Consider the following 27,970-nt stretch of genomic DNA (forward strand, 5'->3'; position numbering starts at 1 on the left):
TTCCATCATGATGAGGCTTCCACACATCCTAGTCATTCAGCCCATCATCTAGATCTAATATTCCCCGGAAGATGAGTAGACGGAACTCTTCAGTGAGAACCATAGTTTCTGCCGTAGAATTGTAATCTGCAATAAAAAACGGTGGTTCCCACTGAATATTTTAAAGTTGCCCCCCCCCCCCCCCCCCCCTCTCACCACGCACACACGGGAGTGCGGTTGGGCGGGGTCGACTGTGGTCAAAAATGAGTTGAATGCTGCTCTTACTTTAGGCTGTGGGAGTAGTTCATGAAAGCTACATAACCCTCCCTGCACCCCGACCCCCCCCCCCCCCACACACACACAAACTTATTACATTAGTGAGAATGAGAGGGGGACCTTGTAATAAATATAAGTAATATTGGGAAAAAATTTCTTAGAAGGAAACCAAAAATGAAAACTTGCTTTACACAGTAGTAGTCAATTTGGGTAAAGCTCAAATGGCTCTGAGTACTATGGCACTTCTGAGGTCGTCAGTCTCCTAGAACTTAGAACTACTTAAACCTAACTAACCTAAGGACATCACACACATCCATGCCCGAGGCAGGATTCAAACCTGCGACCGTAGCAGTTGCTCGGTTCCAGACTGTAGCGCCTAGAACCGCTCGACCACCCCGGCCGGCTTGGGTAAAACAAAAGGAACGAAAAGAGATACATAATTTCAAAAATTATTAGGTTTTAGCAGAGAGTGTGACGTTATACTAGAACGAAGTCTTATGGTATATGAAAATTTGTGTTATGATGAACAAGGGTACTAGATCTGAAGGAGTCGATTTAAAGCAGATCGAGTGCTTGCAGTCAATCTTTGGTTGATGAAAAGAGTTGAGAATTCGACTGAATTACGAGGGGCGCTCAACAAGAAATGCAACACTTTTTTCTGAAAGCAGGTTGGTTTTATTCAGGTATTTAATATACTATACAGGGTGTTACAAAAAGATACGGCCAAACTTTCAGGAAACTTTCCTCACATACAAATAAAGAATAGATGTTATGTGGACATGTGTCCGGAAACGCTTAATTTCCATGTTAGACTCATTTTAGTTTCGTTCTTCCACCTACGCTCAATGGAGCAAGTTATCATGATTTCATACGGGATACTCTACCTGTGCTGCTAGAACATGTGGCTTTACAAGTGCGACACAACATGTGGTTCATGCACGGTGGAGCTCCTGCACATTTCAGTCGAAGTGTTTGTACGCTTCTCAACAACAGATTCGGTGACTGATAAATTGGTAGAGGCAGACCAATTCCATGTAATGGAGGGTGGATGCATGTATCCCCACTAACGGAGGACATTTGGAACATTTCCTGTAACAAAGTGTTTGAAGTCACGCTGGTACGTTCTGGTGCTGTGTGTTTCCATTCGATGATTAATGTGATTTGAAGAGGAGTAATAAAATGAGCTCTAACATGGAAAGTAAGCGTTTATGGACACATGTCCACATAACATATTTTCTTTCTTTGTGTGTGAGGAATGTTTCCCGAAAGTTTGGCCATACCTTTTTGTAACACCCTGTATTATTCCCCACTCTTTCGGCTACAAAACCATATTTTTCAACATAATCTCCATTCAGTGTGACTGCCCTACCCCACGTTACTGGGAGAGCCTAGAGCCTGTATGCCCGCATGGTACCGCTCTGTTGGTCAATGTCGGAGTCAATGTCTTGCTGCTTCAGTAACCTCCCCATCATCCACGCACTGCTTTCAGCAGTGCTTTCTTCAGTGGGCCTAACAGATGGAAGTCGAAAGGTGCAAGATCTGAGCTATAGGGTGGATGAGGAAGAACAGTCCAATGAAATCGTGTGAGCTCCTTTCGGGTGCGCAGACCTGTCTGAGCCCTTGCGTTGTTGTGGAGAAGTTCGTTTGCATTCTTGCGGCGAGAACACGCTGAAGTCGTTTCTTCAATTTCGTGAGGGTAGCACATTACACTTCCTAGCCGATCGTTGCACCATGTGGGAGGCCACAAAACAGAATAACCCTTTCAGAGGTCGAGGAGGCCGTCAATATGATTTCACTGGCTGAACTTCTTGTTCAGAAGTTAAGTTGCTGTGGCAACACCACAGCGATTGCTCCTTTGTTTCTGGTTCGAAGTGATGAACCCATGTTTCATCGCCTGTGATGATGCTCGATAAAAAGTTGTCACGATCAGCCTCCTAATGTGCAAGCAATTCTGCGCAGGGAGTCCTTCGTTGTCCTTTATGGTTTTGTGTTAGGTGGCGAGGAACCCAGCAGATGCACTCCTTCGAATATCCCAAGTAGTGGACGAGTTTCTCAGTATTACCAACAGAGACGTCCAGTTGACCAGCGATGTGCTTCCGATCTGTCGATCACCTGGAATGAGAGTGTCCGCACGTTCCAGCACTGCAGGATTCATAGCTGTGTGTGGCGGGCTGGCATGCAAGAGATCGGACAGGTCAGCGCAACCTTTTTGTGATTACAACAGACTCCTGGCCCAAAAACTCACCATGCTTTTGTTCACTGCCAGATCTCCGTAAACATTCTGCACTCGCATATGAACAGCATGATGCTCTGGTTCTCTACCAAAGGAAACGTACCTGCATTACAGAAGCCATCGTGACGGCTACGAATAGCACTGCCACTTCTCAGAACTTCATGAAACTACACTACTGGTCATTAAAATTGCTGCACCAAGAAGAAATGCAGATGATAAACGGGTATTCATTGGACAAATATATTATACTAGAAATGACATGTGATTACATTTTCACGCAATTTGGGTGCATAGATCCTGAGAAATCAGTACCCAGAACAACCACCTCTGGCTGTAATAACGGCCTTGATACGCCTGGGCATTAGGTCAAACAGAGCTTGAATGGCGTGTACAGGTACAGCTTGCCCATGCAGCTTCAACATGATACCATAGTTCATCAAGAGTAGTGACTGGCATATTCTGATGAGCCAGTTGCTCGGCCACTATTGACCAGACGTCTTCAATTGGTGAGAGATCCGGAGAATATGCTGGCCAGGGCAGCAGTCGAACATTTTCTGTATCCAGAAAGGCCCATACAGGACCTGCAACATGCGGTTGTGCATTATCCTGCTGAAATGTAGGGTTTCACAGGGATCGAATGAAGGGTAGAGCCACGGGTCGTAACACGTCTGAAATGTAACGTCCAGTGTTCAAAGTGCCGTCAATGTGAACAAGAGGTGACCGCGACGTATAACCAATGGCACCCCATACCATCACGCCGGGTGATACGCCAGTATGGTGATGACGAATACACGCTTCCATTGTGCGTTCACCGCGATGTCGCCAAACACGGATGCGACCATCACGATGCTGTAAACAGAATCTGGATTCATCCGAAAAAGTGACGTTTTGCCATCTGTGCACCCAGGTTCACCGTTGAGTACACCATCGCAGGCGCTCCTGTCTGCGATGCAGCGTCAAGGGTAACTGCAGCCATGGTCTCCGAGCTGATAGTCTATGCTGCTGCAAACGTCGTCGAACTGTTCGTGCCGATGGTTGTTGTCGTGCAAACGTCCCCATCTGTTGACTTAGGGATCGAGACTTGGGTGCATGATCCGTTACAACCATGCGGATAAGATGCCTTTCATCTCGACTGCTAGTGACACGAGGCCGTTGGGCTGCAGCACGGCGTTCCGTATTACCCTCCTGAACCCATCGATTCCATATTCTGCTAACAGTCATTGGATCTCGACCAACAGGAGCATCGATATCGCGATAAGATAAACTGCTATCGCTATAGGCTACTATCCGACCTATATCAAAGTCGGAAACGTGATGATACGCATTTCTCCTCCTTACACGAGGCATCACAATTTGTGTAAGAGAAATCGGTTGGAAACTTTCCTCATGTCAGCACGTTGTAGGTGTCGCCACCGGCGTCAGCCTTGTGTGAATGCTCTGAAAAGCTATCATTTGCATATCACAGCATCTTCTTCCTGTAGGTTAAATTTCGCGTCTGTAGCACGTTATCTTCGTGGTGCAGCAATTTTAATGGCCAGTGGCCAGTAGTGTATTGGGATTAAGGCGGGAATATTCCACGATCACCCATAGAAAACTCAGCATCTTTTTCAACCAAAATTGGCCGAAAAAACGTGTTGCATTACTTATTGAGCGCCCTGCATACGTCACTGAGGAGGAGCCGTGTGGGCCAGCTTACGTGCGGGGGACGCGCTCGCCCATGGGCACAGGCTGGCCGCGGCACTTGCGCTCCTTGTAGCTGTCCCACGAGTCGCAGGGCACGGCCAGGAAGGCGTCGCCGGGAGCCGTGATGGACTCCGCGAAGAACTCGTGGGCGCGAGCGTGGCTGCACGCCTCTGCAACAAACACACTCTAGGTATTCCACTCTGTGAGAGCTCAGTGAGTCGTCTCGTGTGTGCGTGCACGCGCCTGTGTGTGTGCGTGTGTAAGTCATACCACAGTACAACAATTGGAAGAAGACAGTGAACGGTAATGACTTCCGAGTAGGAGGAAGTGGTGCTTAGTCTTGTAGAAGATTAGCGTCCAGTCGATACTTGGTACATGAAATGGGCATCGTGCACAGCACTGTGTGCGAGAAGTGCGAGCCTTAACTCCTGCTGGCTTTGGACCTCGCATTGAAAGAATGAGTGCTCCAGTACTGAATGGTCATACTAATTCTCCAGTGTATGTACTTTTCTCTGGATTCATCAGAAGGAAAGAAGATTAGAGTTCACATCCCGTCGACAGTCTGGTCATTAAAGACAGAGCAGAAGCTCAGGTTACTAAAGGACGGGGAAGGAAATTGTCTGTGACTTTTTCAAAGGAACCATCCCAACGTTTGCCTGGAGCGATTTAGGGAAATCACGGGAAAACAAAATGTGAGTGGTTGGACCAGGATTTGAACCGTCGTGCATGTGTCAAGCATGCTAATCGCTGTGCCAGCTCGCTCATTGGGGATTAATCAGAGACGAATTGCTCGATAGTCACAGTAATCGTGTATGGACCTTTGAGCTTCCCCACACAACAGTTGTGAAGATCAGTCAATGCAAATTTGTAGGAACTTGTGTATTGGCGTGCTTGATATTTCTTACTCACTAGTTGATCAAATTAGTGTCAGGCTAAGTCCAACGCCAATAATAAATTTAAATATATTATTTTCTTTAAAATGTAGAAAGCCTTTGGCCTCTGTGTCTGGAATAACAAAATAAGAAATGTAGTAATAATATTTGTTACAGAAATGGTAGTGATGGCAGTGTAAATGCTAGGGATAATTGAGTGATAGGGTAAAGAGCTAAGACTAGTAGCAGCGATGTAGTATTTTGTAACTAATTATAGTTTTCGTTGGATATAAATGCTTCCACAGTGTGGTCCATGGTACCAGGACATTTTTGAAATGGCTAATATGCACATAGGTTGGTAAGGTGAGGTAATGAGCACTCATTGGCTTTGCTATATAACGACATTTCAGTATATATGGTACAGTGAACCGTAAGGCTTCGCGTGTTTGTATGACACGTTTTTGCGAACAGTGAATGTGTCACGGCAGCTCGGAGCCTTTTTCTCACGATTACTCCAAAGTCGAGCGCCAAGATAGTTCCCAGGAACAAGAAGAAATACTGAACAGATGAAGCCACTTGTTCCGAATAAGACTGTAAGGACTCAAAAAAGGGAAAGACAAGTGCTGACTCGCAGTCTAAGGCGATATGCAAGAAGACATGTGAAGTCGTGAATCAGTGCAGACTATTTTACACGAAGATTTGAAATTACATGAATCTAGGATGTTGTTCAACAGCTCAACGCATCAGATAATGTGCAACGAGAAACCTGCAAATGCAAGTGCTGCTTGAAGAACGTGGAAATGCAGCAATCATCACGAGTAAGGAGGCTCATTACAATTTGAGTGAGAAGGTCAGTAAACTGTATCCTTGGTATTGGGACAGTGAGAATTTACAAAAATTCACAAAAAAACCTCACATATTGCAGCGTGTAACAGTCTGGGTTAAGACTGCTATTTTCGCTATCATTGCCCCATAACTGTTGAAGATTAAAATGGTGGCACCATGATAGAGCTGAATGCTACGTTCACACCGTTAGCTCTTTCTTGTAACCACAACTAATAAAATGATGTCTACTAAACAATCAAAATGTATGTTCCCAGAAGAATGGTATAACCACACATTTTTTTGAGGGGTTATCTCTAGTTACGTGCCATGTTTACACCAAAACCCCCACACATTAGCCGAACCAAAAAGGCAAACAAGCAGAGAGTGGTAAAAATTGATCATGAAGTGTTGAAACTCACATGATTGAAAACTAAATTCAAGGAAATGACATTTCCTATATGATTTTATCTTTAAATCTTATGGTGCATTAAAATGACACGCGGTTACCAAGTTTTACATGTAATAAAATTACATTTACATTAAAATCTCATCCAGAATGGTTCATTAAAAAATTTCCGTTTGCTATAATTATTCAGCTTCTCCTTGCATACTTCAAGTCAAAATATTCATAGTTCATTGGTGAACTGCTGTATATCAATGTTCAATGGGTGTGTAGTGAGTGAAGTATTATGAAACAATATGTGTATAGTGTGTGCAGAGACTGATAGTGAGATATGAGTGAACAGTGTGGCATTACATTATTTAATAAGTTATTTGTAAAAAAAGTATTGTATACCAGGAGTAAAATCTAATGATTGTCTCTGATTAGAAGTTTGTAAATATATGTGTATACGAATTAGCTTATTTTAAATTGGTCTAACTTGTAAATACTTTGACATGTCCTATATCCTTGTAAAAAGGGTTTACAGATGAATAAAGCTACTACTACTACTCCAATATTTCTGTAAGTGATCACCCCGCCATCACCAGGTCTGCTGATGAACTGACTGATTAATGAGGAATTTGTGGGGGCACTTCTGGTATTCACTTTACAGCGAAAACCGACCAGAATTGCTGGTGACACGTGGTAGCTTTGCAGTGACGTAGGCAGCTAGTGTCTCTTTGGGCTTCCCTGTCATCATCATTTTTGGAAATAGATGGTCACTGGCTTTCCTCATGCACTGCAGTGTGCTGTGAACCCTTATTTTGATTTCTCAGCAATCATTTTCCTCTGCTGTGATCAGCACGCCTTCCTGTTGTCTTATATCATCATAGCTGCGTCGTCCTTTTACTTGATCTGCTTTGGCAACTGGGTGATGTTGCATCATTGTCTGCCAGCTGTATGCCCTTGTTACGGCAGCAGCTGGTGCTGGTACTGATTCTGTTTTTTCATTGCCACGTACCACAGCTTGTGGCTGAAAATGACGACTCCTGTCGTTGGCTTATCCTCTTCTTGCCCTGAACGCCTTTGTGTGCTGTTGCAGGACTCACAATTACTCCTAACAAAGAAACATGACAATTGGGAGGCGCCTTGATAAAGAACCCCCCTCCCCTTTACATCGCCTTCCTAACCTTTGCCACTGCCGAGCTCCTCACTCGATGCTCTCACTGAGCAAACTGTCTGATTAGCGTCTGATGTGTCTGTATTTTGTATCTTATAAGCACCACAGGGCTTTTCCCATTTGACTTCTGATATGAATTTATGATTTTTGGGATGGTGGTTCTTGTGATCTGTGCTCCTGTATGACTTGAGGGATTGTCCTCTAGTTATCTGAAGATAATTTCCTGATGTGCTAGGCAGAGCTACCAAGTTGGTAGTATCGCCTGATGGATGAATACCGAGTTGGAAAGGTAATGACAGCTGAACAGGCTGTGAGAGAAACCTACTATTGAGGGGTCATCTGTATTTCAATATTTCTCTGGAAGTGAATGTAACACTCCGTCTGGCACAGGACTGCTGCTGCTTCATTGCCCCAGCCTTCTAGAGGGGAAAGATTGAGACCATGAGCTGACTTCCTTGAACAGCTCAGTGATCTCTTGCAACTCCTTTATTGTCTTGGTGAGTGGCGAAAGTATCGTATGTGTCGTCACCTCTGTGGCCACCAGCTCTGTTTGAGTAACTGCCCCTGAGATCTCCTACATTCTTGTAGGGCCACTACGGTAGCTAGATGCTCAGTCTATGTGGTTGTGCTGACACAAGTTGGCGGCCTACTCACGATTGGTTGTAGCGCATTCTGCTATTGCGAACATCTTGGTGCAGTTCTCACCACGCACAGCAGCTTCCTCAGTCGTGGTGCACAGTGTGGCGCCCATTTATCCCATGGTGGCTTGGCAGCTGGCGCGACCTCTGCCACCAGTGGATTGTCTAGCTACTCTGATGTCTCAGCAATATGTGCTGCAGCTCTCAGTGTCGGGACACGTCCCACTCCCACTCTCATTAGGTGGAGGGCGAGCCCTCCACAGCACACTGGCTTCACTGCCTGGCAGTCGCTTGATGGACCTATGACCAAGTTTGTTACATGATTTCTCCTTGGGAGCATGTTGGTACTTGCTGCAGCCACGCCAGATTGTCACGTGCAGTCTGTTGCAGTTTTCAAATGCGGGGTCAGCTTCTGGATCCCTCATGCTTCGTCTGCTGTAATATTTGCCCACACTTTTTATGTATGCCACTGCATTCTGGCAGTGTCTTATGACGTGGCCAAACCCTTTATGGCTGTAGCACTGTGGTTGTTTGTCAAAGTCCTTCATGGTAATCTTCAGGACTTCTGTGGCTTAAAATATCTTTTTTAGGCCTGGGTGGGCCTCTCATCCGTGTTCTGTAGGTGTGGGTGGTGTGTCACACAGTTTGAAGATGAAGTGGTTGGGGTATATCAGTTTGAACGCTGGTGCTGCTCAACACTACCCTAAAAGAAGCCCATCTCTTCAAAGTATTTGACCACGTCTTGACATGGGAGCTATCAGGACAGACCTCAGATGAGCAGCTAGTGGTAGCATTGGTGGCTGTTTCTACTGCCGCTCGTGGTGGTTGGCGTCTTGACTGTATGTTCTCAAGCTGCTGACCACCTGCTCTCAGTCCATGCTGTTTGTGATGCAGTCTTGGGGAATATGACCTTGGCTGACCAGTCTGACACTGTAGCCTGCCTTGGCTAGCTGCGCCAGTTCGGTATGGATTACCTTCCATGAAATTTTGCCAGTTAAGGAATGAAGACTGATAGAAGATCTTCTACCGACATGGGCGAGAGGGGCCGCTGGTCGCCTCTCACCTCTGCTTTGGCACTTTCTTCGTCTGTGCCGGGTGAAAGCAGTTAGTCTATGGTGACAGAAGCTTCTGCCACCGTTTCCAGTTTGGCTCTCTCAGTGTCTTTTTGAACAGCCTCCTCTTCTGGCATGTGAGTTGACGACTGTGCTTTCTGCCCTTGATGCTTACTTCTCCTTTTGCTAGACATCAAGACATGATGAGTAGTCAAGAGTCACAGCACAGTGTGCAGCAGTGGCAATGTGTATGCTTCGGCTGCTTGAACTGAATTCCAGAAATGACTGACTAGCTGACACTGACTGATGGACCTTGCCCTTGGTCCAAGCTGTAAGGAGTTTTAACAGTTAGTTGCCAATCCTCCTGTTGCTGTCAGGTTGATGATGATGTTATGTTATGTTAACTGGGGACGTAGAAACGATGGAGGGACTCCATCCCCACTGCAGCTGCAGTGGTCCACAACCCCACAAAGACTACCGCAGTCCACTTCACCCCTCCGCCGCCCCACACTGACCCCAGGGTTATTGTGCAGTTCAGCTCCTGGTCGACCCCCCAGGGAACGTCTCACACCAGATGAGTGTAACCCCTATGTTTGCGTGGTAGAGTAATGGTGGTGCACACATACGTGGAGAACTTGTTTCCACATCAATCGCCGACATAGTGTAGCTGAGGCAGAATAAGGGGAACCAGCCCGCATTTGCCGAGGCAGATGGAAAACCGCCTAAAAACTATCCACAGACTGGCTGGCTCACCGGACCTCGACACATATCTGCCAGGTGGATTCGTGCCGGGGACTGGCGCTCCTTCCTGTCCTGAAAGCCATGCGTTAGACCGCATGGCCAACTGGGCGAGCCTGGTGATGATGACCTCTCATTAGTGGATTGGCTTGAAGGTTATCTGGAAAATCGTAGAGAGACATAGGTACCAGTCAGTCTGTCATTAGTGGTGTTTCCTGTCTTCTTCTTCTTCTTCCTCTTCTCTAGTGAGTGAACTTCATCTTGGCGAGGGTGGAAGAATACAGTGGTAGTAAACTCTCCTGGGAGAACTTGACCGCTTCCTCAGTCATGTCCTTCCAGTCGCAGTGGGTGAAAATATGATAGGAAATTATTAATTCCAGGTCCACTCGTAGTATGAATTCCTGGTCTTTGAATTGCCATTTGAAGATTCGCACCGCCATTGGAAATCGTTGGGTTGGTGTGGGAGATTAGATATGTCTGTGGTAGAGAAGGGACAGGAAAAGTCATATTGTGGATAGGTGCCATCGTGGAGAGAGATGGCTTAAGCACTGTCTTCAAGCTGTTCTCGTCAGAGAGGGGCAGATACCCGAATGATGGCTCCACATCCTCTTCTTTCGTGTTTGCCGCCATTACTTCTGGAGAGGCAGCAGATGAGAGTGATGTCTCCTTATCCATGTCACCTCCCGAGCCTCCTGCATCTCTGTAGGGACAATGTGGCAACTGCGTCCGTGCTGTCCACCTGCACAGCTGGGGCAGGTGTCTTCGGCTCTGTGGCCACCGCTTCAGCTGCCTGCCTTTCTGCTTCGGCCTGGTTACTGACCATCTGTGTTCCTGCATCTACCCACACCTGTATGGTGCTAGGCGCCTCTTCCTCTATTGTGTGAGACACGCGAGCCAGGGCCTCGTGTAGGTTCCACATCCAACCCTGCCTTCAGGGCCACCTTCACTTGAGTGCAGCAGCTGAATCATCGGTGATTTTCCGCAACACTGCACGGAAACCACCGTTTTCTTCTTTGTTGCAGCTTGGTCCTCACTTCCCCCTCTTCAGCCAGTGTCAACACGATGGGGGCGCAGGCTGACTGACGGCGCCTCTTTCTCGGTGTTACAGGGCATTGCAACCACTTCTAGTGCGGCCTTGCAGGAATGTCTCCCCCTGTTCCTGTTGCTCTTCTTGTCGTGGCTCCAGTTATTTACATAAGTGCAGCTGAGATGGTTTACCACGTGTGCGCAACTGCAGTTGACATGCGATGCAGGTTCGTCACATGTCTTGGTGCAGCTGCATGTGTCATGCACACTTTAGGTGTGGGACTGCATTTCTGCACTACTTGGCACGTTGCTACCAGTTGCTGACAGCGGTAGCACTGCTCTGCCTTTGTCTACTTCTTCTTGCCCTCGCGGTCGTTCCCGGCCAACTTGAGCAGGAACTCAACAACGGCAGCGACTTGCCTCTCTTTCCACTTCCAGCCACGTCGGATGTGTAGCTGAGCGAGACGAGCAACAGCAGCAACGATGCGACCTGTAGCGAGTCAAGCAGCAGAATGATGACTGACTAGCGGCCGATGTGGCGCTTTTATCTCTCCTCCCTCTCCCTCCGACCTGCCACTGTGTCAGCCGTCAGCGCGCAGCATCTCTCCTGCCGCACTCCGCCCACCGATACGTCATTCCGTCTTCGGTTCGTGTCCAGGAACGTGTGCTAGTGGCACCTCTGCTGTTCCTCTGGAAGACGACGGATTCGCGGCCACCCACCAGGATGATGAAGAAGGTATTGAGATTCATCAGACCATGCAACGGCCTGCCAATGCGCCAAGGTCCAGTGCCGAAGGTCACATGCTCATTCCATCCGTAGGTGCAAATTTCGTGGTGTCAACATTGGCACATGCATGGTTTTTCGGTTGTGGAGGTCCGTTGGTAGGAGTGGTCGGTGCACTGTATGTTCGGACACACATTTACGTTGTTCATCATTAAAGTCTGATGTCACAGTTCGCTGCCTCTCTTGTTTTATCAGTCTGCCCAGCCTACGAAGTCCGAAATCTGTAATGATGGGTGGCTGCCGAACCCAACAACATCTGGACGTGGTTTCAGGTTGGTTTCGCCACGTTTTGAATACACTCAGCACAGCACTCCTCGAACACCCGCCAAGCCGTGCAGTTTCCGAAACACTTGCGCCAAGTCTCCAGACCACAACAATCTGCCTCAGTGAAACTCAGATAGATCGCGAGCTTGCACCATAATACACACATGGACAGCACGCTCACTAATGTTACATGCATCGAGCTTGTGTCTGACTGGCAGTCATTCCTCGCCAGGTGACGCTGCTATCGCCTGGACGGTTGGGTTCAAATGGCTCTGAGCACTATGCGACTTTGCTTCTGAGGTCATCAGTCGCCTAGAACTTAGAACTAATTAAACCTAACTAACCTAAGGACATCACACACATCCATGCCCGAGGCAGGATTCGAACCTGCGGCCGTAGCAGTCACACGGTTCCAGACTGAAGCGCCTAGAACCGCATGGCCACACCAGCCGGCTCACCTGGACGGGTTTATATCGATAGTAGATTGGTGATCATAATGTTCTGGCTTATCACTGTATACACACAGCTTGTCATCGGCATAGGATTTGTTTACATTTTATTTAATCTGTGTTAATTTCATGAACTGACTCGTTCTATGATCTTGGAGATTTGCTTCTGTTTGATCGTTACGGAACTAGATGTGCGATACAAAACTGGTAGCACTAGCGTCGTCCATTCGATTTCCCATACAGATGACTTACATTTTTCCGGAACTCTTCCAACAAGTCTAAGTTTTCTGTTTGCCTTCCATAATGCTGATACTAAGCGATTGTCTCATTTCCTATCGCTTCAGTAACCACTAAATACTGATACGATGTAATGCAGTCAAGAAATTCACCACTAATCTCGTGATCAGATGTTACACATACATCTTCTTTTCTCTGTCCCACACGTGATGCTATAGTTGTCTCCGCTGGCAGGTGGCAATGCTAAGGTAAGCGTTACTGGAGAGCAACCGCTGGTCAAGCTTCCGTATCTCTATCGAAACTTTTATACGGAAATTTCCGTTACAAACTTCTAGAACCTGCAGAGAGGAGTGAGTTCATAGTATTCTGAATAGGGGTCCATGTCCGGAAACGTACCGTTTCCGTGCTACAATCATTTGAAAACATGTTGGTAACGCGGCCACTTTTACAAGTAATTTATTAGGCTTGACCCAGCCCATTACTTGTTTTACAATTCCATTCATTGATCACAAAAGAAACAAAAAGGAAACATAATGAGTTTTCGCAAACACCACAAATAGCCTTCCAATTCGGATGTGGTGCGTCTCCTTGGAGCACCAGAGTCGCAATTGCTGACGGTGAAGGTACCCTTCTCGAAGCCGTTGCATAATTGTGGCGAAAAGGGTATGCGATGGAGTCAGACATTGTGAATAACGATCTTGCTAAAGGCTACGTGCAGCTTTTCCATTACTGCGAGCTTCGCCATACAGAGGGATCATGTCGGTGTATTCTCCAGACGTGTTCTCAACTATGAAGCGTGAGAGGTAGGATAGTCATCAAAAGACATCAGCCGATCTGACGTAAACACTCAGCACTATGACTACCCTGTTGCATACCTATCTAGCAAATATATTTTCAAACTGCTGTACTTCAGAAAATGTATGTTTCCAAACATAGGCTCCAGTTAAAAATATTGTCTACCTACTCCCCTCTACAAGTCCTAGACGTTTGTACGAGAATTTCAGAACACCCTGTATAGACAGAACATTACTGTTACCGCAAGAAAGTAGTCGTTAAACGTTCTGTCTCCTTTTACGTGTGCATAGTATCAGTGGCTGCTACAGCAATTGCTTTTCAATACTGGTACTGTATATAAACTGATGAAACGTGTTTTTTCGTCATGATATGTTTCGTTTTATTCAAGTAAACCACTGACATTGGTAGAATTTTCTTGTTTTTTTGGCTTGTAATGGGGACGCGACATCTGCATGCATATTTCACTAGCATTTTCTTCTTTGGAAGTGGTGCCATTCAAAATAATAATAATAATAATAATAATAATAATGAAGAGCGTACATCATGATGGCGAACAGTGAAAGTCAACTAGGCTGACGATGAAGTCTGCTGGCAATGCCAGTAACACAGACCCCGGGCAGCTGCGGGGCGGAGAAGGACTGTTTTACGTTCAGCGCCTCACCTCTCACAGGCATTCATGCCAGATGCCTAATGCACAGATAGATGCGGCTGAATGACGCCATGGGTAGCTGCTGTGATTCAGTGATACCTTTTCTATTCGTCCCTGAAATCGACCTGTGACTGACAGCGACAGTAGGTGGTGTGCGAAGAATTTCAGGTGCTCAAGACGGGACAATAAGTGTGATTGGGGGTGGAGGGGAGGCTGGGGGGGGGGGGGGGGTGGAGAGACGCGGTGTTGATATGTGCAGACATCAGCAGGCGACCGCAGACTACTATCGGGGCAATACGAGGACTGGAGCAGTTTGAGTTCGCACTTCTTTACTGCGTATTATTCGTGGGTAAAGTGTGCATTTGGCCACAGAAGATTTCCCATAATCGAGGAGCACGAGACGTGTTACCCAATAAAGTCTGGCACTGTAAGAGCCTATCGAAGTCATCTGCTGCTCCCATTGGGGCCAAACGCACAAACTCGAACCGCTATTGTAGCAAGATTGAAGTAGAATACAGTTTATGTTGATTTAAGTCTGTTCAGCTACATTGTCGAGACCTAGTCAGTTTGAAATCAGTTCCTCTGCGGTGATTAAGTAATTAGAAATTGCTGCAAATATAAACATATTTTTAAACAGTTTTGTTTTGTGTTGTTGCATGTACACGTTTAAAAGGAGTATGCATTTGATGATGCGTTTATGAGAATGAATGTGTGTGTTCTCTCTCCACAACTGCTACATTCATCGTTATGTCACGTAATTCTATTCTGTGGTTTGACTACTTTCCCATTCAGTGCTATTTCAGGTGTCAGTGTTAATTTGTACTGTGTGTCGCATTGTGTCCAGTGAACAACGTCCTAACGGATGATACGCGTTTAATTTCAAGGATAATTTCCTTAGGGCATATTCCATATGGAATTATAAGTCGAAATAATTCCAAAGCATATTTTTGCTTTGCAAAGTGTACACCGTCTCAAAAAACATGAAACACACACAAGGCAATAAAAAAAACGTCACAGGTTGAGGGGGGGTATAACATTATTTCAGTGATTACAAATCGAGTCAAATTTACGAAGAACTTAACTGTGCGAGCCCACTTACCAATATGATGTTGAATCCATTTTGGCCTGGATTCCTGATAGGGTTGTACCCTCTCCTAAATCAAGCTGGCCCACAACTGTTGCAACTGGCCCTTTAGTTCCGGAATACTGGCACTAGGACGATTGCAAAATTGTTAAGCCTTTCGTGGCCACTTGTTGGCAAACTGCCAGTTGGTGTGGTAGAGGTACGTCATGTGGAACCATGGTGAAGAACAGCTCGGTGACTTCCTAAGACACTTCAAAAGCCTTCATGCCAACATAACATTTACTATGGAAGTAGAAAAGGACAAGAAACTACCATTTCTAGATGTGCTGGTCACAAGGGACGGCGAAAACCTTGTACACAGCGTGTATCGAAAACCGACACATACGGACTGATACCTGCACAAACTATCAAACCTCCACCCGAGACAGAAAAGAGGCATGATTCATACGCTCGTAACGAGAGCAGGACGAATATGTCAGGCACAACACCTCAGACGAGAAATGCAACACCTGGAAAGTGTTCTGAGGAGCAATGGGTACTCCACAAATTATATTAGAAGTGTAACAGAGCCAGGCACTCGGCAAAGTAAGGAATCAGAAAAAGAAATGTCGGGTACGGCCTTTCTGCCATACATTCCCAGAGTGACGGACAGAATCGGCCGAATATTGTGCAAACATGGCGTAAAGACGATTTTCAAACTGACAAGGAAGATCAAAGAGTGTTTTAGGTCGGCGAAGGAGAAAAGGGACCCACTTGCAATGTCGGGAATATACCGTATACCGTGCACATGCGGAAAAGTTTATGTCGGAATGACTGGACGATCAGTTAACACCAGGATCAAAGAGGATAAGTGACATTGCCGGTTGGGGCAGGTGGAGAAATCGGCCGTGGCAGACCACGCGCTGAGTGAGACCGACCACGTAATAAAATTCGTTGACACGGAAGTTCTGGCTGCAGAGAAGCACTATCACACGCGCTTGTTCAGAGAAGCTGCAGAAATACAAAAACATTCGAACAGTTTCAACAAGAAAGAGGAAAGCCTTAAGGTAAACGGAACCTGGCTTCCTGTACTGCAGCGAACAACCGTCGCAGATAGGAACAGGAGAACCGCACCGGAAATGACCGCGGAGAAGCCCTCGGACGTTGGCGTACCAGGTACATATAGTCTGCGGCTGCGAGCTCGGCTCCAGTTCACCACAGGCAGTGGAGGGTGAAGCATTGACAATGCCAGCCACTCGTGCTGGCGAAACGTCAGTAAAATCATTAGATGAACGTCGGCCGAAGAACCCGAGACAGAAGCCACGAGGACGACTTTTTTTAGGGCGCAAAAACAACTAAGATCATATGCGCCCTTGTCAGAACCTTAGAGCACTAAGACGAGGAAGATGTTAATACCGACTAGATGTTAAGCACACTGGATGGAAAGAAAGAGAGCTAAGAATATGTGCTGGACCATGACTTAACAAGTGGCAATGGCTGAAACGACAGTGTCCAATAGGCAAACTCCTTGGAGCGAGAGGGCCGAGATGAGGACAGCCAAGTCGCTGGGAGAGGTTTAATTTTGCGAGCTTGTTCCCATGAAGGCAAGACCAGTGGTGACGCCAAAGTGACACCATCTGCTGACAGACCGCAACACGGAGATTATCGGAAGGAATGGAAGAACTAGGGGGCTGAGGTAGGAGGGCTGCAGCCTTGGCAGCAGCGTCAGTAGCCTCGTTTCCCGTCAGACCGACGTGACCAGGGACCCACATAAACATCATAGTGGCTCCCTCAAGACTGAGCAAGGGGAAGCTTTCTTCAGCCCGTAGCGCACAGAGGCTCTGAGAGAATTGGAGCAGATGATACAATTGAAAAGTCTGTGTTGTCGGATGTACTGCGTGACCTGGTACAGGGCGAAGAGCTGTGCTGTAATTACTCAGCAGTGTTCCGGAAGCTGATACCGAAAATCGTCGGCGCCAATGGCGAAGGCACCCCCGATTCCACTATTAGTCCAAGAGCCAGCAGTGTACACGAAGGTACCATCGCTAAGTTCCATGCGAAGGTCGAGAAGCTCACTGCGATAGATCTAATCAGGACTGCTTTCCTTATAAATCGAATGAAGTCCTAGGTGAACACAGGCTGCACACGAATCCAAGGCAGTGAAGGGTTCACACAGATCGGGAGCACTAGAACGAAGTTGACGTGCGAGTAGGTCCCACACATGTTCTATCAGAGACAAATCTGGGGATCTTGCTGGCCACGGGGATACCTCAACCTCGCGCAGGCAGTTCATAGACACACTTGCCATGTGTGAAAGAGCATTGTTCTGTTGAAACATTGCACCTCAATACTGTCTCATGAGGATACAAGATGTCCATAACGTCTCATTGCGCCTAAGAGTTCCCTCAATCAGTAGCAGTCATGACGTGAAGTCATATGCAATGCCTCCCCACGTCATGACTACAGGAGTAATAGCGTTGTGCCTCTGCAAAACATAGGAAGAATGGGACCTCTCTGCATGACGCCAGCACACATGCCGACGATGGTCATTCAGAGTAATGCAGTACTGCGATTCATCACTGAACAGAATGGGAAGTGGTTCATCAGCAGCCCATGGTTCCTGGCCACAGCACCACTCCAAATGCGGCCGTTTGTGTTCTGATGTTACTGGCAGTCTCACATGGGTAACTAATTTACTAGTCCAGCTGCTCCTAGTCTCAGACTAATGATGTGGAATGACATAGAATGTTGCTGGAAGTCCATTACTTGTTCTTGAATGGTAGGCACAGATGTAAAGGGATAACTATGTCGTTTATGCACAATAAGACAATGCTGCATATGGTTGTCAGAGGGCCGGCCGCTGTAGCCGAGCCGTTCTAGGCGCTTCAGTCCGGAACCACGCTGCTGCTACGGTCGCAGGTGTGAATCCTGCCTCGGGCATGGATATGTGTGATGTCCTTAGGTTGCTCAGGTTTAAGTAGTTCTAGGTCTAGGGGACTGATGACCTCAGATGTTAAGTCCCATAGTGCTTAGAGCTATTTTAACCATTTTTGGTTGTCAGACGCGGTCAACCACAAACTTGACGACGAGTATGCTTGCCCTCAAGTTGGCGTGCAGTCCAACATCAGCCACTGTCACATCCAAATACTCCACAAATCTGCATATTCCACGATTCGACCAGCTGGCTAAATGGAGACACAATCAGAATCGTTTCATACTCTGTCAGGTGCTAACAACGCTGTCTCACGCAAGTAGGTGGCGTTTCTTTATCCATCATAGTGATCTCTCAACATCTGACGCTATTGTAAAGGGTGAACATTAATAAAACCGACAAACTGCAGGGACGGATTCCTAACTGGAAATGGAGGAAAAAAGGTCCTATGAACACGTGTCTGGCACTGCATCGTTGTTACAGTAGATGACGTTGACGAATGAAAGTTCCTCTGACCACTGCCAAGTGTTCCTTGTGTGTTGTAGGCTGTGTGATTGACGCAGCGTATTATAAGCAGCAGAATGATCCGGTATCCATGTCGGGAACAAGCCGAGGTGGTGTTTGTGTACGGCCAAGCAGATGGAAATTGTCGAGACGCAGCACGGCTATACCAAAGCAAGTACTCTCACAGACAGCAACCACTTCCCACGGCATTTCAAGCCCTTTTTGGGCGTTTTATGTGATCATGGGTCCTTTGAGATAGATGAACGTACAGGGAGTTGGCGCACTGTGCATGTATCAGATTTGGAGTATCCGGTTCTACAGGATATTGAGGCGAACCCTAGTACAAGCTCCTTGCTAGTGGCCAACCAACATGGTGTAAGACAAAGTACGATTATGTCTATCCTGCATGACAACAGTTACTATCCCTATCACCTGAAACGAGTAGAAGGATTATCGGCAGCGTATTTCCCTCCATAGGAAGGATTTTGTCGATGGTTTTTGCACCCCACCAGCACAGTTACGATATTTCTGTCATCAGTCCTCTTTACCGACGAAACAACCTTTACCAGAGCTGGCACCATCAATCTGCATCCCATGGAGGCCACTTTGAACATCTGTTGTGATGTGGATGCATTGCAGCTCTGTACTCTGTTCCGGGACAATTTGTTGTCGGTGTATGCACACCGTCCATTTCTCGACACATGTTCACAGAACCTTTTTTCCCTCATTTCGAATCAGGAATCCGTTCCTGCACTGTGTCGGTTTTATTAATGTATATTTTATTAATGTATTATGTATTATTAATGTATATTATTAAGGTATATTTTCTTAATGCGTATTCTAACACGCCTGATAACAACAGTAAACATGAACAACACTAAAGCAATCTGCTGACCGTTCTACCTGTCACAGAGAATAGCAGCTCTACACTACTGGCCATTAATATTGCTACACCAAGAAGAAATTCAGATGATAAACGGGTAGTCATTGGACAAATATATTATACTAGAACTGACATGTGATTACATTTTCACGCACTTTGGGTGCATAGATCCTGAGAAATCAGTACCCAGAACAACCACCTCTGGCCGTAATAACGGCCTTGATATGCCTGGGCATTGAGTCAAACAGAGCTTGGATGGCGTGTACAGGTACAGCTGCCCATGCAGCTTCAACACGATACCATAGTTCATCAAGAGTAGTGACTGGCGTATTGTGAAGAGCCAGTTGCTCGGCCACCATTGACCAGCCGTTTTCAACTGGTGAGAGATCTGGAGAATGTGCCGGCCAGGGCAGCAGTCGAACATTTTCTGTATCCAGAAAGGTCCGTACAGGACCTGCAACATGCAGTCGTGCATTATCCTGCTGAAATGTAGGGTTTCGCAGGGATCGAATGAAGGATAGAGCCACGGGTCGTAACACATCTGAAATGTAACGTCCACTGTTCAAAGTGCCGTCAATGCGAACAAGAGGTGACCGAGACGTGTAATCAATGGCACCCCATGCCATCAGGCCGGGTGATACGCCAGTATGGCGATGACGAATACACGCTTGCAATGTGCGTTCACTGTGATGTCGCCAAACACGGATGTGACCATCATGATGCTGTAAACAGAACCTGGATTCATCTGAAAAAATGACGTTTCGCCATTCGTGCACCCAGGTTCGTTGTGGAGTACACCATCGCAGGCGCTCCTGTCTGTGATGCAGTGTCAAGGGTAACCACAGCGATGGTCTCCGAGCTGATAGTCCATGCTGCTGCAGACGTCATCGGACTGTTCGTGCCGATGGTTGTTGTCTTGAAACGTCCCCATCTGTTGACTCTGGGATCGAGACGTGGGTGCACGATCCGTTACAGCCATGCGGATAAGATGCCTGTCATCCCGACTGCTAGTGATACGAGGCCGTTGGGATCCAGCACAGCATTCCGAATTACCCTCCTGAACCCACCGATTCCATATTCTGCTAACAGTCATTGGATCTCGACCAATGCGGGCAGCAATGTCGCGATACGAAAAACCGCAATCGCGGTAGGCTACAATCTGACCTTTATCAAAGTCGGAAACGTGATGGTACACATTTCTTTTTCTCACACGAGGCATCACAACAACGTTTCACCAGGCCACGCCGGTCAACTGCTGTTTGTGTAGGAGAAATGGGTTGGAAACTTTCCTCATGTCAGCACGTTGTAGGTGTCGCCACCGGCGCCAACCTTGTGTGAATGCTCTGAAAAGCTAATCATTTGCAAATCACAGCAGCTTCTTCCTGTCGGTTAAATTTCGCGTCTATAGCACGTCATCTCGTGATGTAGCAATTTTAATGGCCAATAGTGTAATTATTTCCATAACCGCCTACGGTGTAGACTAATATGAAGGTATATTGACTAAGTCTTCAGGGTGCTTCACTTTTATTGTGAGGCCGTGTATTTAGGAAGGATGCTAGTGGTGTAGACCACTCTTACTATACTGAACCCGGTACTGGAAGTGAGCGGAATAGCATGTGTGGAGCCGTTACATTACAGTGCATCACGTGGAACACTGTGTCTTCCTAATATGGACTGCTCTACCTCGCCACTCGAGTGTGATGTCAGCTGGGCGTGTACTCACGGGCGATCTCGACGAGTCCGCCGCAGCCGGGCTGGAATGGCGTGCCGCCGTTGGGGAAGAAGTCCGCGTGTCCCAGGCGGCTGGAGTAGCCCAGCACGCCGCCACACGTGTGCACCACATCCACGAAGTCGGCGTCCGACTCGTCCAGACGGCCATCCTCAGACTCCACCCACAGGAAGCCCGGCATCGCCGGGTCCAGCCCTGCCCAACACACATGCACCAAAGAGGTTAGACTAAGGGAAACTGCCATTACATCATTAAAAGTAAAGCGTGTCCAATAACATTTGGTGTCGAGTGAGTATTCACCCTGCATTGCAGCGATACTTTATACTGTGTCAAACTACACCGATCATCCAGAACGGTATGATCACCTGCCACCTTTGGACAGCATCGTCAGCGTTTACTGGGCGGATTGGACCGATGCTCTCCGCTATATCCTTTCCTCCAGGAGTGTTGGTCTTGCAAGTTTCGCAGGAGAACTTCTGTGAATTTAGAAGGCAGGAGACGAGATACTGGAGGAAGTAGAACTGTGAGGACGGGTGGTGTGTCGTGTTTGGGTAGCTCAGAGCTCAGGCGGTAGAGCACTTGCCTGCGAAAGGCAAAGGTCCCGAGTTCGAGTTCGTGCCAGCCTAAAACACACAGATTTAATCTGTCAGGAAGTTTCATATCAGCACACACTCCGCTGCAGAGCGAAAATTTCACTCTGGAAACATCCCGCAGGCTGTGGCTAAGCCATGTCTCCGCAACATCCTTTCCTCATTGTTGTTGTTGTTGCAGCTCTCCATGCTACTCTATCCTGTGCAAGTCTCTTCATCTCCCAGTACCTACCGCAACCTACATCCTTCTGAATCTGCTTAGTGTATTCATCTCTTGGTCTCACTCTACGATTTTTACCCTCCACACTGCCCTCCAATACTAAATTGATGATCCCTTGATGCCTCAGAACTTGCCCTACCAACCGATCCCTTCTTCTAGTCAAGTTGTGCTACAAACTTCTCTTCTCCCCAATCCTATTCAATACTTCCTCATTAGTTATGTGATCTACCCATCTAATCTTCAGCATTCTTCTGTAGCACCCCATTTCAAAACTTCTATTCTCTTCTTGTCCAAACTATTTATCGTCCATGTTTGACTTCCATACATGGCTACACTCCATACAAATACTTTCCGAAATGACTTCCTGACACTTAAATCTATACTCGATGTTAACAAATTTCTCTTCTTCAGAAACGCTTTCCTTGCCATTGCCAGCCTACATTTTATATCCTCTCTACTTCGACCATCATCAGTTATTTTGCTCCCCAAATAGGAAAACTCCTTTACTACTTTAAGTGTCTCATTTCCTAATCTAATTCCTTCAGCATCACCCGATTTAATTCGACTGCATTCCATTATCCTCGTTTCACTTTTGATGATGTTCATCTTATATCCTCCTTTCAAGACACTATCCATTCCGTCCAACTGCTCTTCCAAGTCCTTTGCCGTCTCTGACAGAATTACAATATCATCGGCAAACCTCAAAGTTTTTATTTCTTCCCCATGGATTTCAATACCTACTCCGAATTTTTCTTTTGTTTCCTTCACTGCTTGCTCAATATACAGATTGAATAACACCGGGGATAGGCTACAGCCCTGTCTCACTCCCTTCCCAACCACTGCTTCCCTTTCATGCCCCTCGATTCTTATAACTGCCATCTGGTTTCTGTACAAATTGTAAATAGCCTTTCGCTCCCTGTATTTTACCCCTGCCACCTTCAGAATTTGAAAGAGAGTATTCCAGTCAACATTGTCAAAAGCTTTTCGCTAAGTCTACAAATGCTAGAAACGTAGGTTTGCCTTTCCTTAATCTAGCTTCTAAGATGAGTCGTAGGGTCAGTGTTGCCTCACGTGTTCCAACATTTCTACGGAATCCAAACTGATCTTCCCCAAGGTTGGCTTCTACTAGTTTTTCCATTCTTCTGTAAAGAATTCGCGTTAGTATTTTGCAGCTGTGACTTATTAAACTGATAGTTCGGTAATTTTCACATCTGTCAACACCGGCTTTCTTTGGGATTGGAATTATTATATTCTTCTTGAAGTCTGAGGGTATTTCGCCTGTTTCATACATCTTGCTCACCAGATGGTAGAGTTTTGTCAGGACTGGCTCTCCCAAGGCTGTCAGTAGTTCTAATGGAATGTTGTCTACTCCCGGGGCCTTGTTTTGACTCAGGTTTTTCAGTGCTCTGTCAAATTCTTCACGTAGTATCGTATCTCCCATTTCATCTTCATCTACATCCTCTTCCATTTCCACAATATTGTCCTCAAGTCCATCGCCCTTGTATAGACCTTCTATATACTCCTTCCACCTTTCTGCTTTCCCTTCTTTGCTTAGAACTGGGTTTCCATCTGAGCTCTTGATGTTCATGCAAGTGGTTCTGTTATCTCCAAAGGTCCCTTTAATCTTCCTGTAGGCAGTATCTATCTTACCCCTAGTGAGATAAGCCTCTACATCCTTACATTTGTCCTCTAGCCATCCTTTCTTCCAGGAGTGCTAATCTTGCAAGTTTCGTAGAGTACTTCTCTGAATTCTGGAAGGTAGAAGACGAAGTACTGGCGGAAGTAGAGCAGTGAGGACGGATCGTGCGCCGTGTCTGGGTAACTCAGGCGGTAGAACACTTGCCCGCGAAAAGTAAAGGTCCCGAGTTCGAGTCTCGGTCTAGCGTGAGCGCTAAACAGCTCAGAGAAGAAGAGAATAAGAAACTTCCTGGCAGATTAAAACTGTGTGTTTTAGTCTGGCCAGAAGTTTATTATTCTCTTCTTCAAAATGGTTCAAAAGGCTCTAAGCACTATGGGACTTAACATTTGAGGTCATCAGTCCCTAAACACATCTGAAATGTAACGTCCACTGTTGAAACTGCCGTCAATGCGAACAAGAGGTGACCAAGACGTGTGATCAATGGCACCCCATACCATCAGGCCGGGTGATACGCCAGTATGGCGATGACGAATACACGCTTGCAATGTGCGTTCACCGTGATGTCGCCAAACACGGATGCGCCCATCATGATGCTGTAAACAGAACCTGGATTCATCCGAAAAAATGATGTTTCGCCATTCGTGCACCAAGGTTCGTCGTTGAGTACACCATCGCAGGTGCTCCTGTCTGTGATGCAGCGTCAAGGGTAACCACAGCCATGGTCTCTGAGCTGATAGTCCATGCTGCTGCAAACGTCGTCGTACTGTTCGTGCCGATGGTTGTTGTCTTGCAAACGTCCCCATTTGTTGGCTCTGGAATCGCGGACCTAAGGACATTACACACATCCTTCCCCGAGGCAGGACTGGAACCTGCGACTCTAGCAGCAGCGCGGTTCCGGACGGAAGTGCCTAGAACCGCTCGGCCACACAGGCCGGCTTTCTATCTTCTTCTCTGAACTGTTTATCGCCTACGTTTCTCCTCTGTACAAGGCTACATACCTTTAAAAAATTCTTCCTGACACATAAATTTGCATTAAACGTTAAAGCAGTTTTCTTTTTCACAAATGGTTTTCTTGCTATTACGTCTGTATTTCATACCGTGTGTACTTCCGCAATCGTCAGTAACATCGCTGCACAAACAGCAAGACTCATGTACTGGTTTTACTCACTCATTTCTTAATATAATTCTCTCAAAATCTCCTGATTTAATTCGACTACACCACATTATCCTTGTTTTCTTTTTGTTGAAGCTCATATTTTAGCCCGTCGTCAAGATACTATCCATTACGTTCAACTTATTTTCCAAGTCCCTTGCAGTCTCTGACCAAATTACAATGTAATTGGCAACTTTAAAGTTTTTAGTTCTTCTTCTTGAACTTTAATTCCCTTTTCGCATTCCTCTTTGGTTCCCCTTACCGCTTGCTCAGTTTCAATAACATGGGAAATACAAGACCATTTTGACTCACTCTCTTCTCAACTAGTGCCAATCTTTCTCTCTTTACCTGATATAATCTGAGACATCAAGAAGACTGTCATAATCCCAATCCCAAAGAAGGAAGCTGCTGATATGTGTCAATATTACCGATCTATAATTTTAATAGGTTGCAGTGAAGTGTTCCTTTCATCCGTGCACCGGAACCTTATCCGAAATCACACTCAAGGTCGTGGTTAGAACGCATTCCGTCTTGGTGGTCTGCAATGTACGAGACAAATTATACAAAATACTGCTCTATGTATTTAATTGGAAACGTATATTACAGGAGCTGGATTAGATCTCTACATTGCTACTGATGTGAGATCAGTTTAAATAAGTGACACCAGCCTCGCTTTGATCTACGAGACAGGGTTAAACTTCTCACTACTCCACTCTCAACATTTAAAATCCCTGTTACTATTTAACTACTTTCAGGAAAGATTTAGAGATCATATCACTGGATTGGAATACGTTCATAGCCAACAGTCCTATACACGGACGAAAATCTGCACAACAAAGAAATACACATATAGTTCCAAGTCAGTCGAGAAAGAATCACACAAAGATCTCATTTTCAAATTTCCACGGGAACTAATATAATTCATCAGCTATTACTGAACCGTGCCAAGTCCGCCTCGTTCACTAAAACACCACCGTCCCGCTACCTATTGATTCTGCGGTCTAGTGTAAATGCTCTGCCTACCAACAAAGTGCACACTCACTTAAAGGATTCACTTCCCAGGATACCAGAAAGTTCAAACCGAAGTCCACGCCTGGGCATGGGGACGCACTTTTGAAGCAACTCAATTTCCTTACTACAAGACATAACTCGACTGCTCACAACGAAAACACCACCTCCACTCCAAAAGACACATAACTTCTACATCCCACAAGGGCTGCTGGTCGACTTTTCGATTTCGTGGGCTGCGGACTGCTCCACGAAATTATTTCATATTCAGACCTTTTAGCCATTCAGAATCAGGAGCACAAAACGGCCATTTTCGATAGCCATTTCCTTTTCCGTGTAACACCACTTCCGTAAATTGCCTATTTTTGGCAGGACTTTAAGCAGTTTCTCTACCGTGAATGTTGGAAACACCAGTTGTCATAGAAGAATTTCTCACTCTGTACGTTGGTCACGTATACTCCAGCCACAATCGATTTAGCAGTGTTAGACTGGCGCATCAGTTCCAGGCTGCAGAAAACCTTCTTACTCCAGAAAACGATCCTTTTGTACATAATTCCGGAGGTACGCATAAAACATCATCCGAATTTGTGCTAAACGCATTCTCTGAAAATTATTTCGAGCAGTTAGTTCATGAGCCCACGCGAATAGTAAACGGATGTGAAAACACACTTGACCTCTTAGCAACAAATAATCCTTAGTTAATTTCGAGCATCAAAACGGATACAGGGATTAGTGAACACACGGTTGTCGTAGCGAGACTGAACCCCCACATCCTCCAACAATAAAGAAAAAATATACCTATTCAAAAAAGCAGATAAAAATTCACTTGACGCCATCCTGAGAGACAATCTCCACTCATTCCAAATTAATAATATAATTGTAGACCAGATGTGGATTGAATTAAAAGAAACTGTATCGGCAGCAATTGAGACGCTCCTTGGTAAACAAAACGAGTCAAAACATTCTTGCAGAAACAACGAAACATACATGGCACATTTAAACAGACGCAAAATCCCCAAGATTAGCGATCTTTTACAGAAGCTCGAAATTTAACGCGGACTTCAAGGCCAGATGCTTATAACAGTTTCCACCACGAAACCTTGTCTCGAAACCTGGCAGAAAATCTAAAGAGATTCTGGTTGTATGTGAAGTATGTTAGCGGCAAGAAACAATCAACGCCTTCTCTGCGCGATAGCAATGGAGATACTATCGAAGACACTGCTGCCAAAGCAGAGTTACTAAACACAGCCTTCAGAAATGCCTTCACAAAAGAATACGTAGTAAATATTCTAGAATTCGAATCAAGAACAGCTGCCAACATGAGTAACTTAGAAGTAAATAGCCTCGGAGTAGTGAAGCAACTTAAGTCACTTAATAAAAGCAAGTTTTCTGGTCCTGACTGTATACCAGTTAGGTTCCTTTCAGAGTATGCTGATGCGTTAGCTCCATACTTAGCAATCATGTACAACCGTTCGCTCGACGAAAGATCAATACCCAAAGACTGGAAAGTTGTAACTGGTCACACCAATATTCAAGAAAGGTAGGAGTAATCCACTTAATTACAGGTCATATCATTAACGTCGATATGCAGCAGGATTTTGGAACATATATTGTGTTCTAACATTATGAATTACCTCGAAGAAAACGGTCTATTGACACACAGTCAACATGAGTTTAGAAAACATCGTTCTTGTGAAACACAACTAGCTCTTTATTCGCATGAAGTGTTGAGTGCTACTGACAAGGGATTTCAGATCGATTCCGTACTTCTGGATTTCCGGAAGGCTTTTGACACTGTACCACACAAGTGGCTTGAAGTGAAATTGCGTGCTTATGGATTATCGTTTCAGTTACGTGATTGGATTTGTGATTTCCTGTCAAGTCACAGTTCGAAGTAATTGACGGAAAGTCATCGAGTAAAACAGAAGTGATTTCTGGCGTTCCCCAAGGTAGTGTTACAGGCCCTTTGCTGTTCCTTATCTATATAAACGATTTGGGAAACAATCTGAGCAGCTGTCTTAGGTTGTTTGCAGATGACGTTGTCGTTTATCGACTAATGAAGTCATCAGAAGATCAAAACAAATTGCAAAACGATTTAGAAAAGATATCTGAATGGTGCGAAAATTGGCAGTTAACCCTAAATAACAAAAGGTGCGAGGTCATCCACATGAGTGCTAAAAGGAATTC

The 27,970-nt window shown here is 45.9% G+C and overlaps 1 protein-coding gene across 1 annotated transcript in view; it reads right to left on the reverse strand.

Moving 5' to 3' along the window:
* LOC124619797 (pancreatic lipase-related protein 2-like) overlaps positions 1 to 27,970 on the reverse strand; it is a 200,383-nt gene that overhangs the window by 21,339 nt on the left and 151,074 nt on the right. The window contains exons 4-5 of the mRNA XM_047146388.1: positions 21,168 to 21,368; positions 4,185 to 4,341 (exon numbers count right to left, since the gene is read on the reverse strand). Coding sequence (XP_047002344.1) covers positions 4,185 to 4,341; positions 21,168 to 21,368 — 358 coding nt within the window. The remainder of the gene's footprint in view (positions 1 to 4,184; positions 4,342 to 21,167; positions 21,369 to 27,970) is intronic.

The sequence above is a fragment of the Schistocerca americana genome, chromosome 6 (genome assembly GCF_021461395.2).
Source record: "Schistocerca americana isolate TAMUIC-IGC-003095 chromosome 6, iqSchAmer2.1, whole genome shotgun sequence".
Lineage (NCBI taxonomy): Eukaryota > Metazoa > Arthropoda > Insecta > Orthoptera > Acrididae > Schistocerca > Schistocerca americana.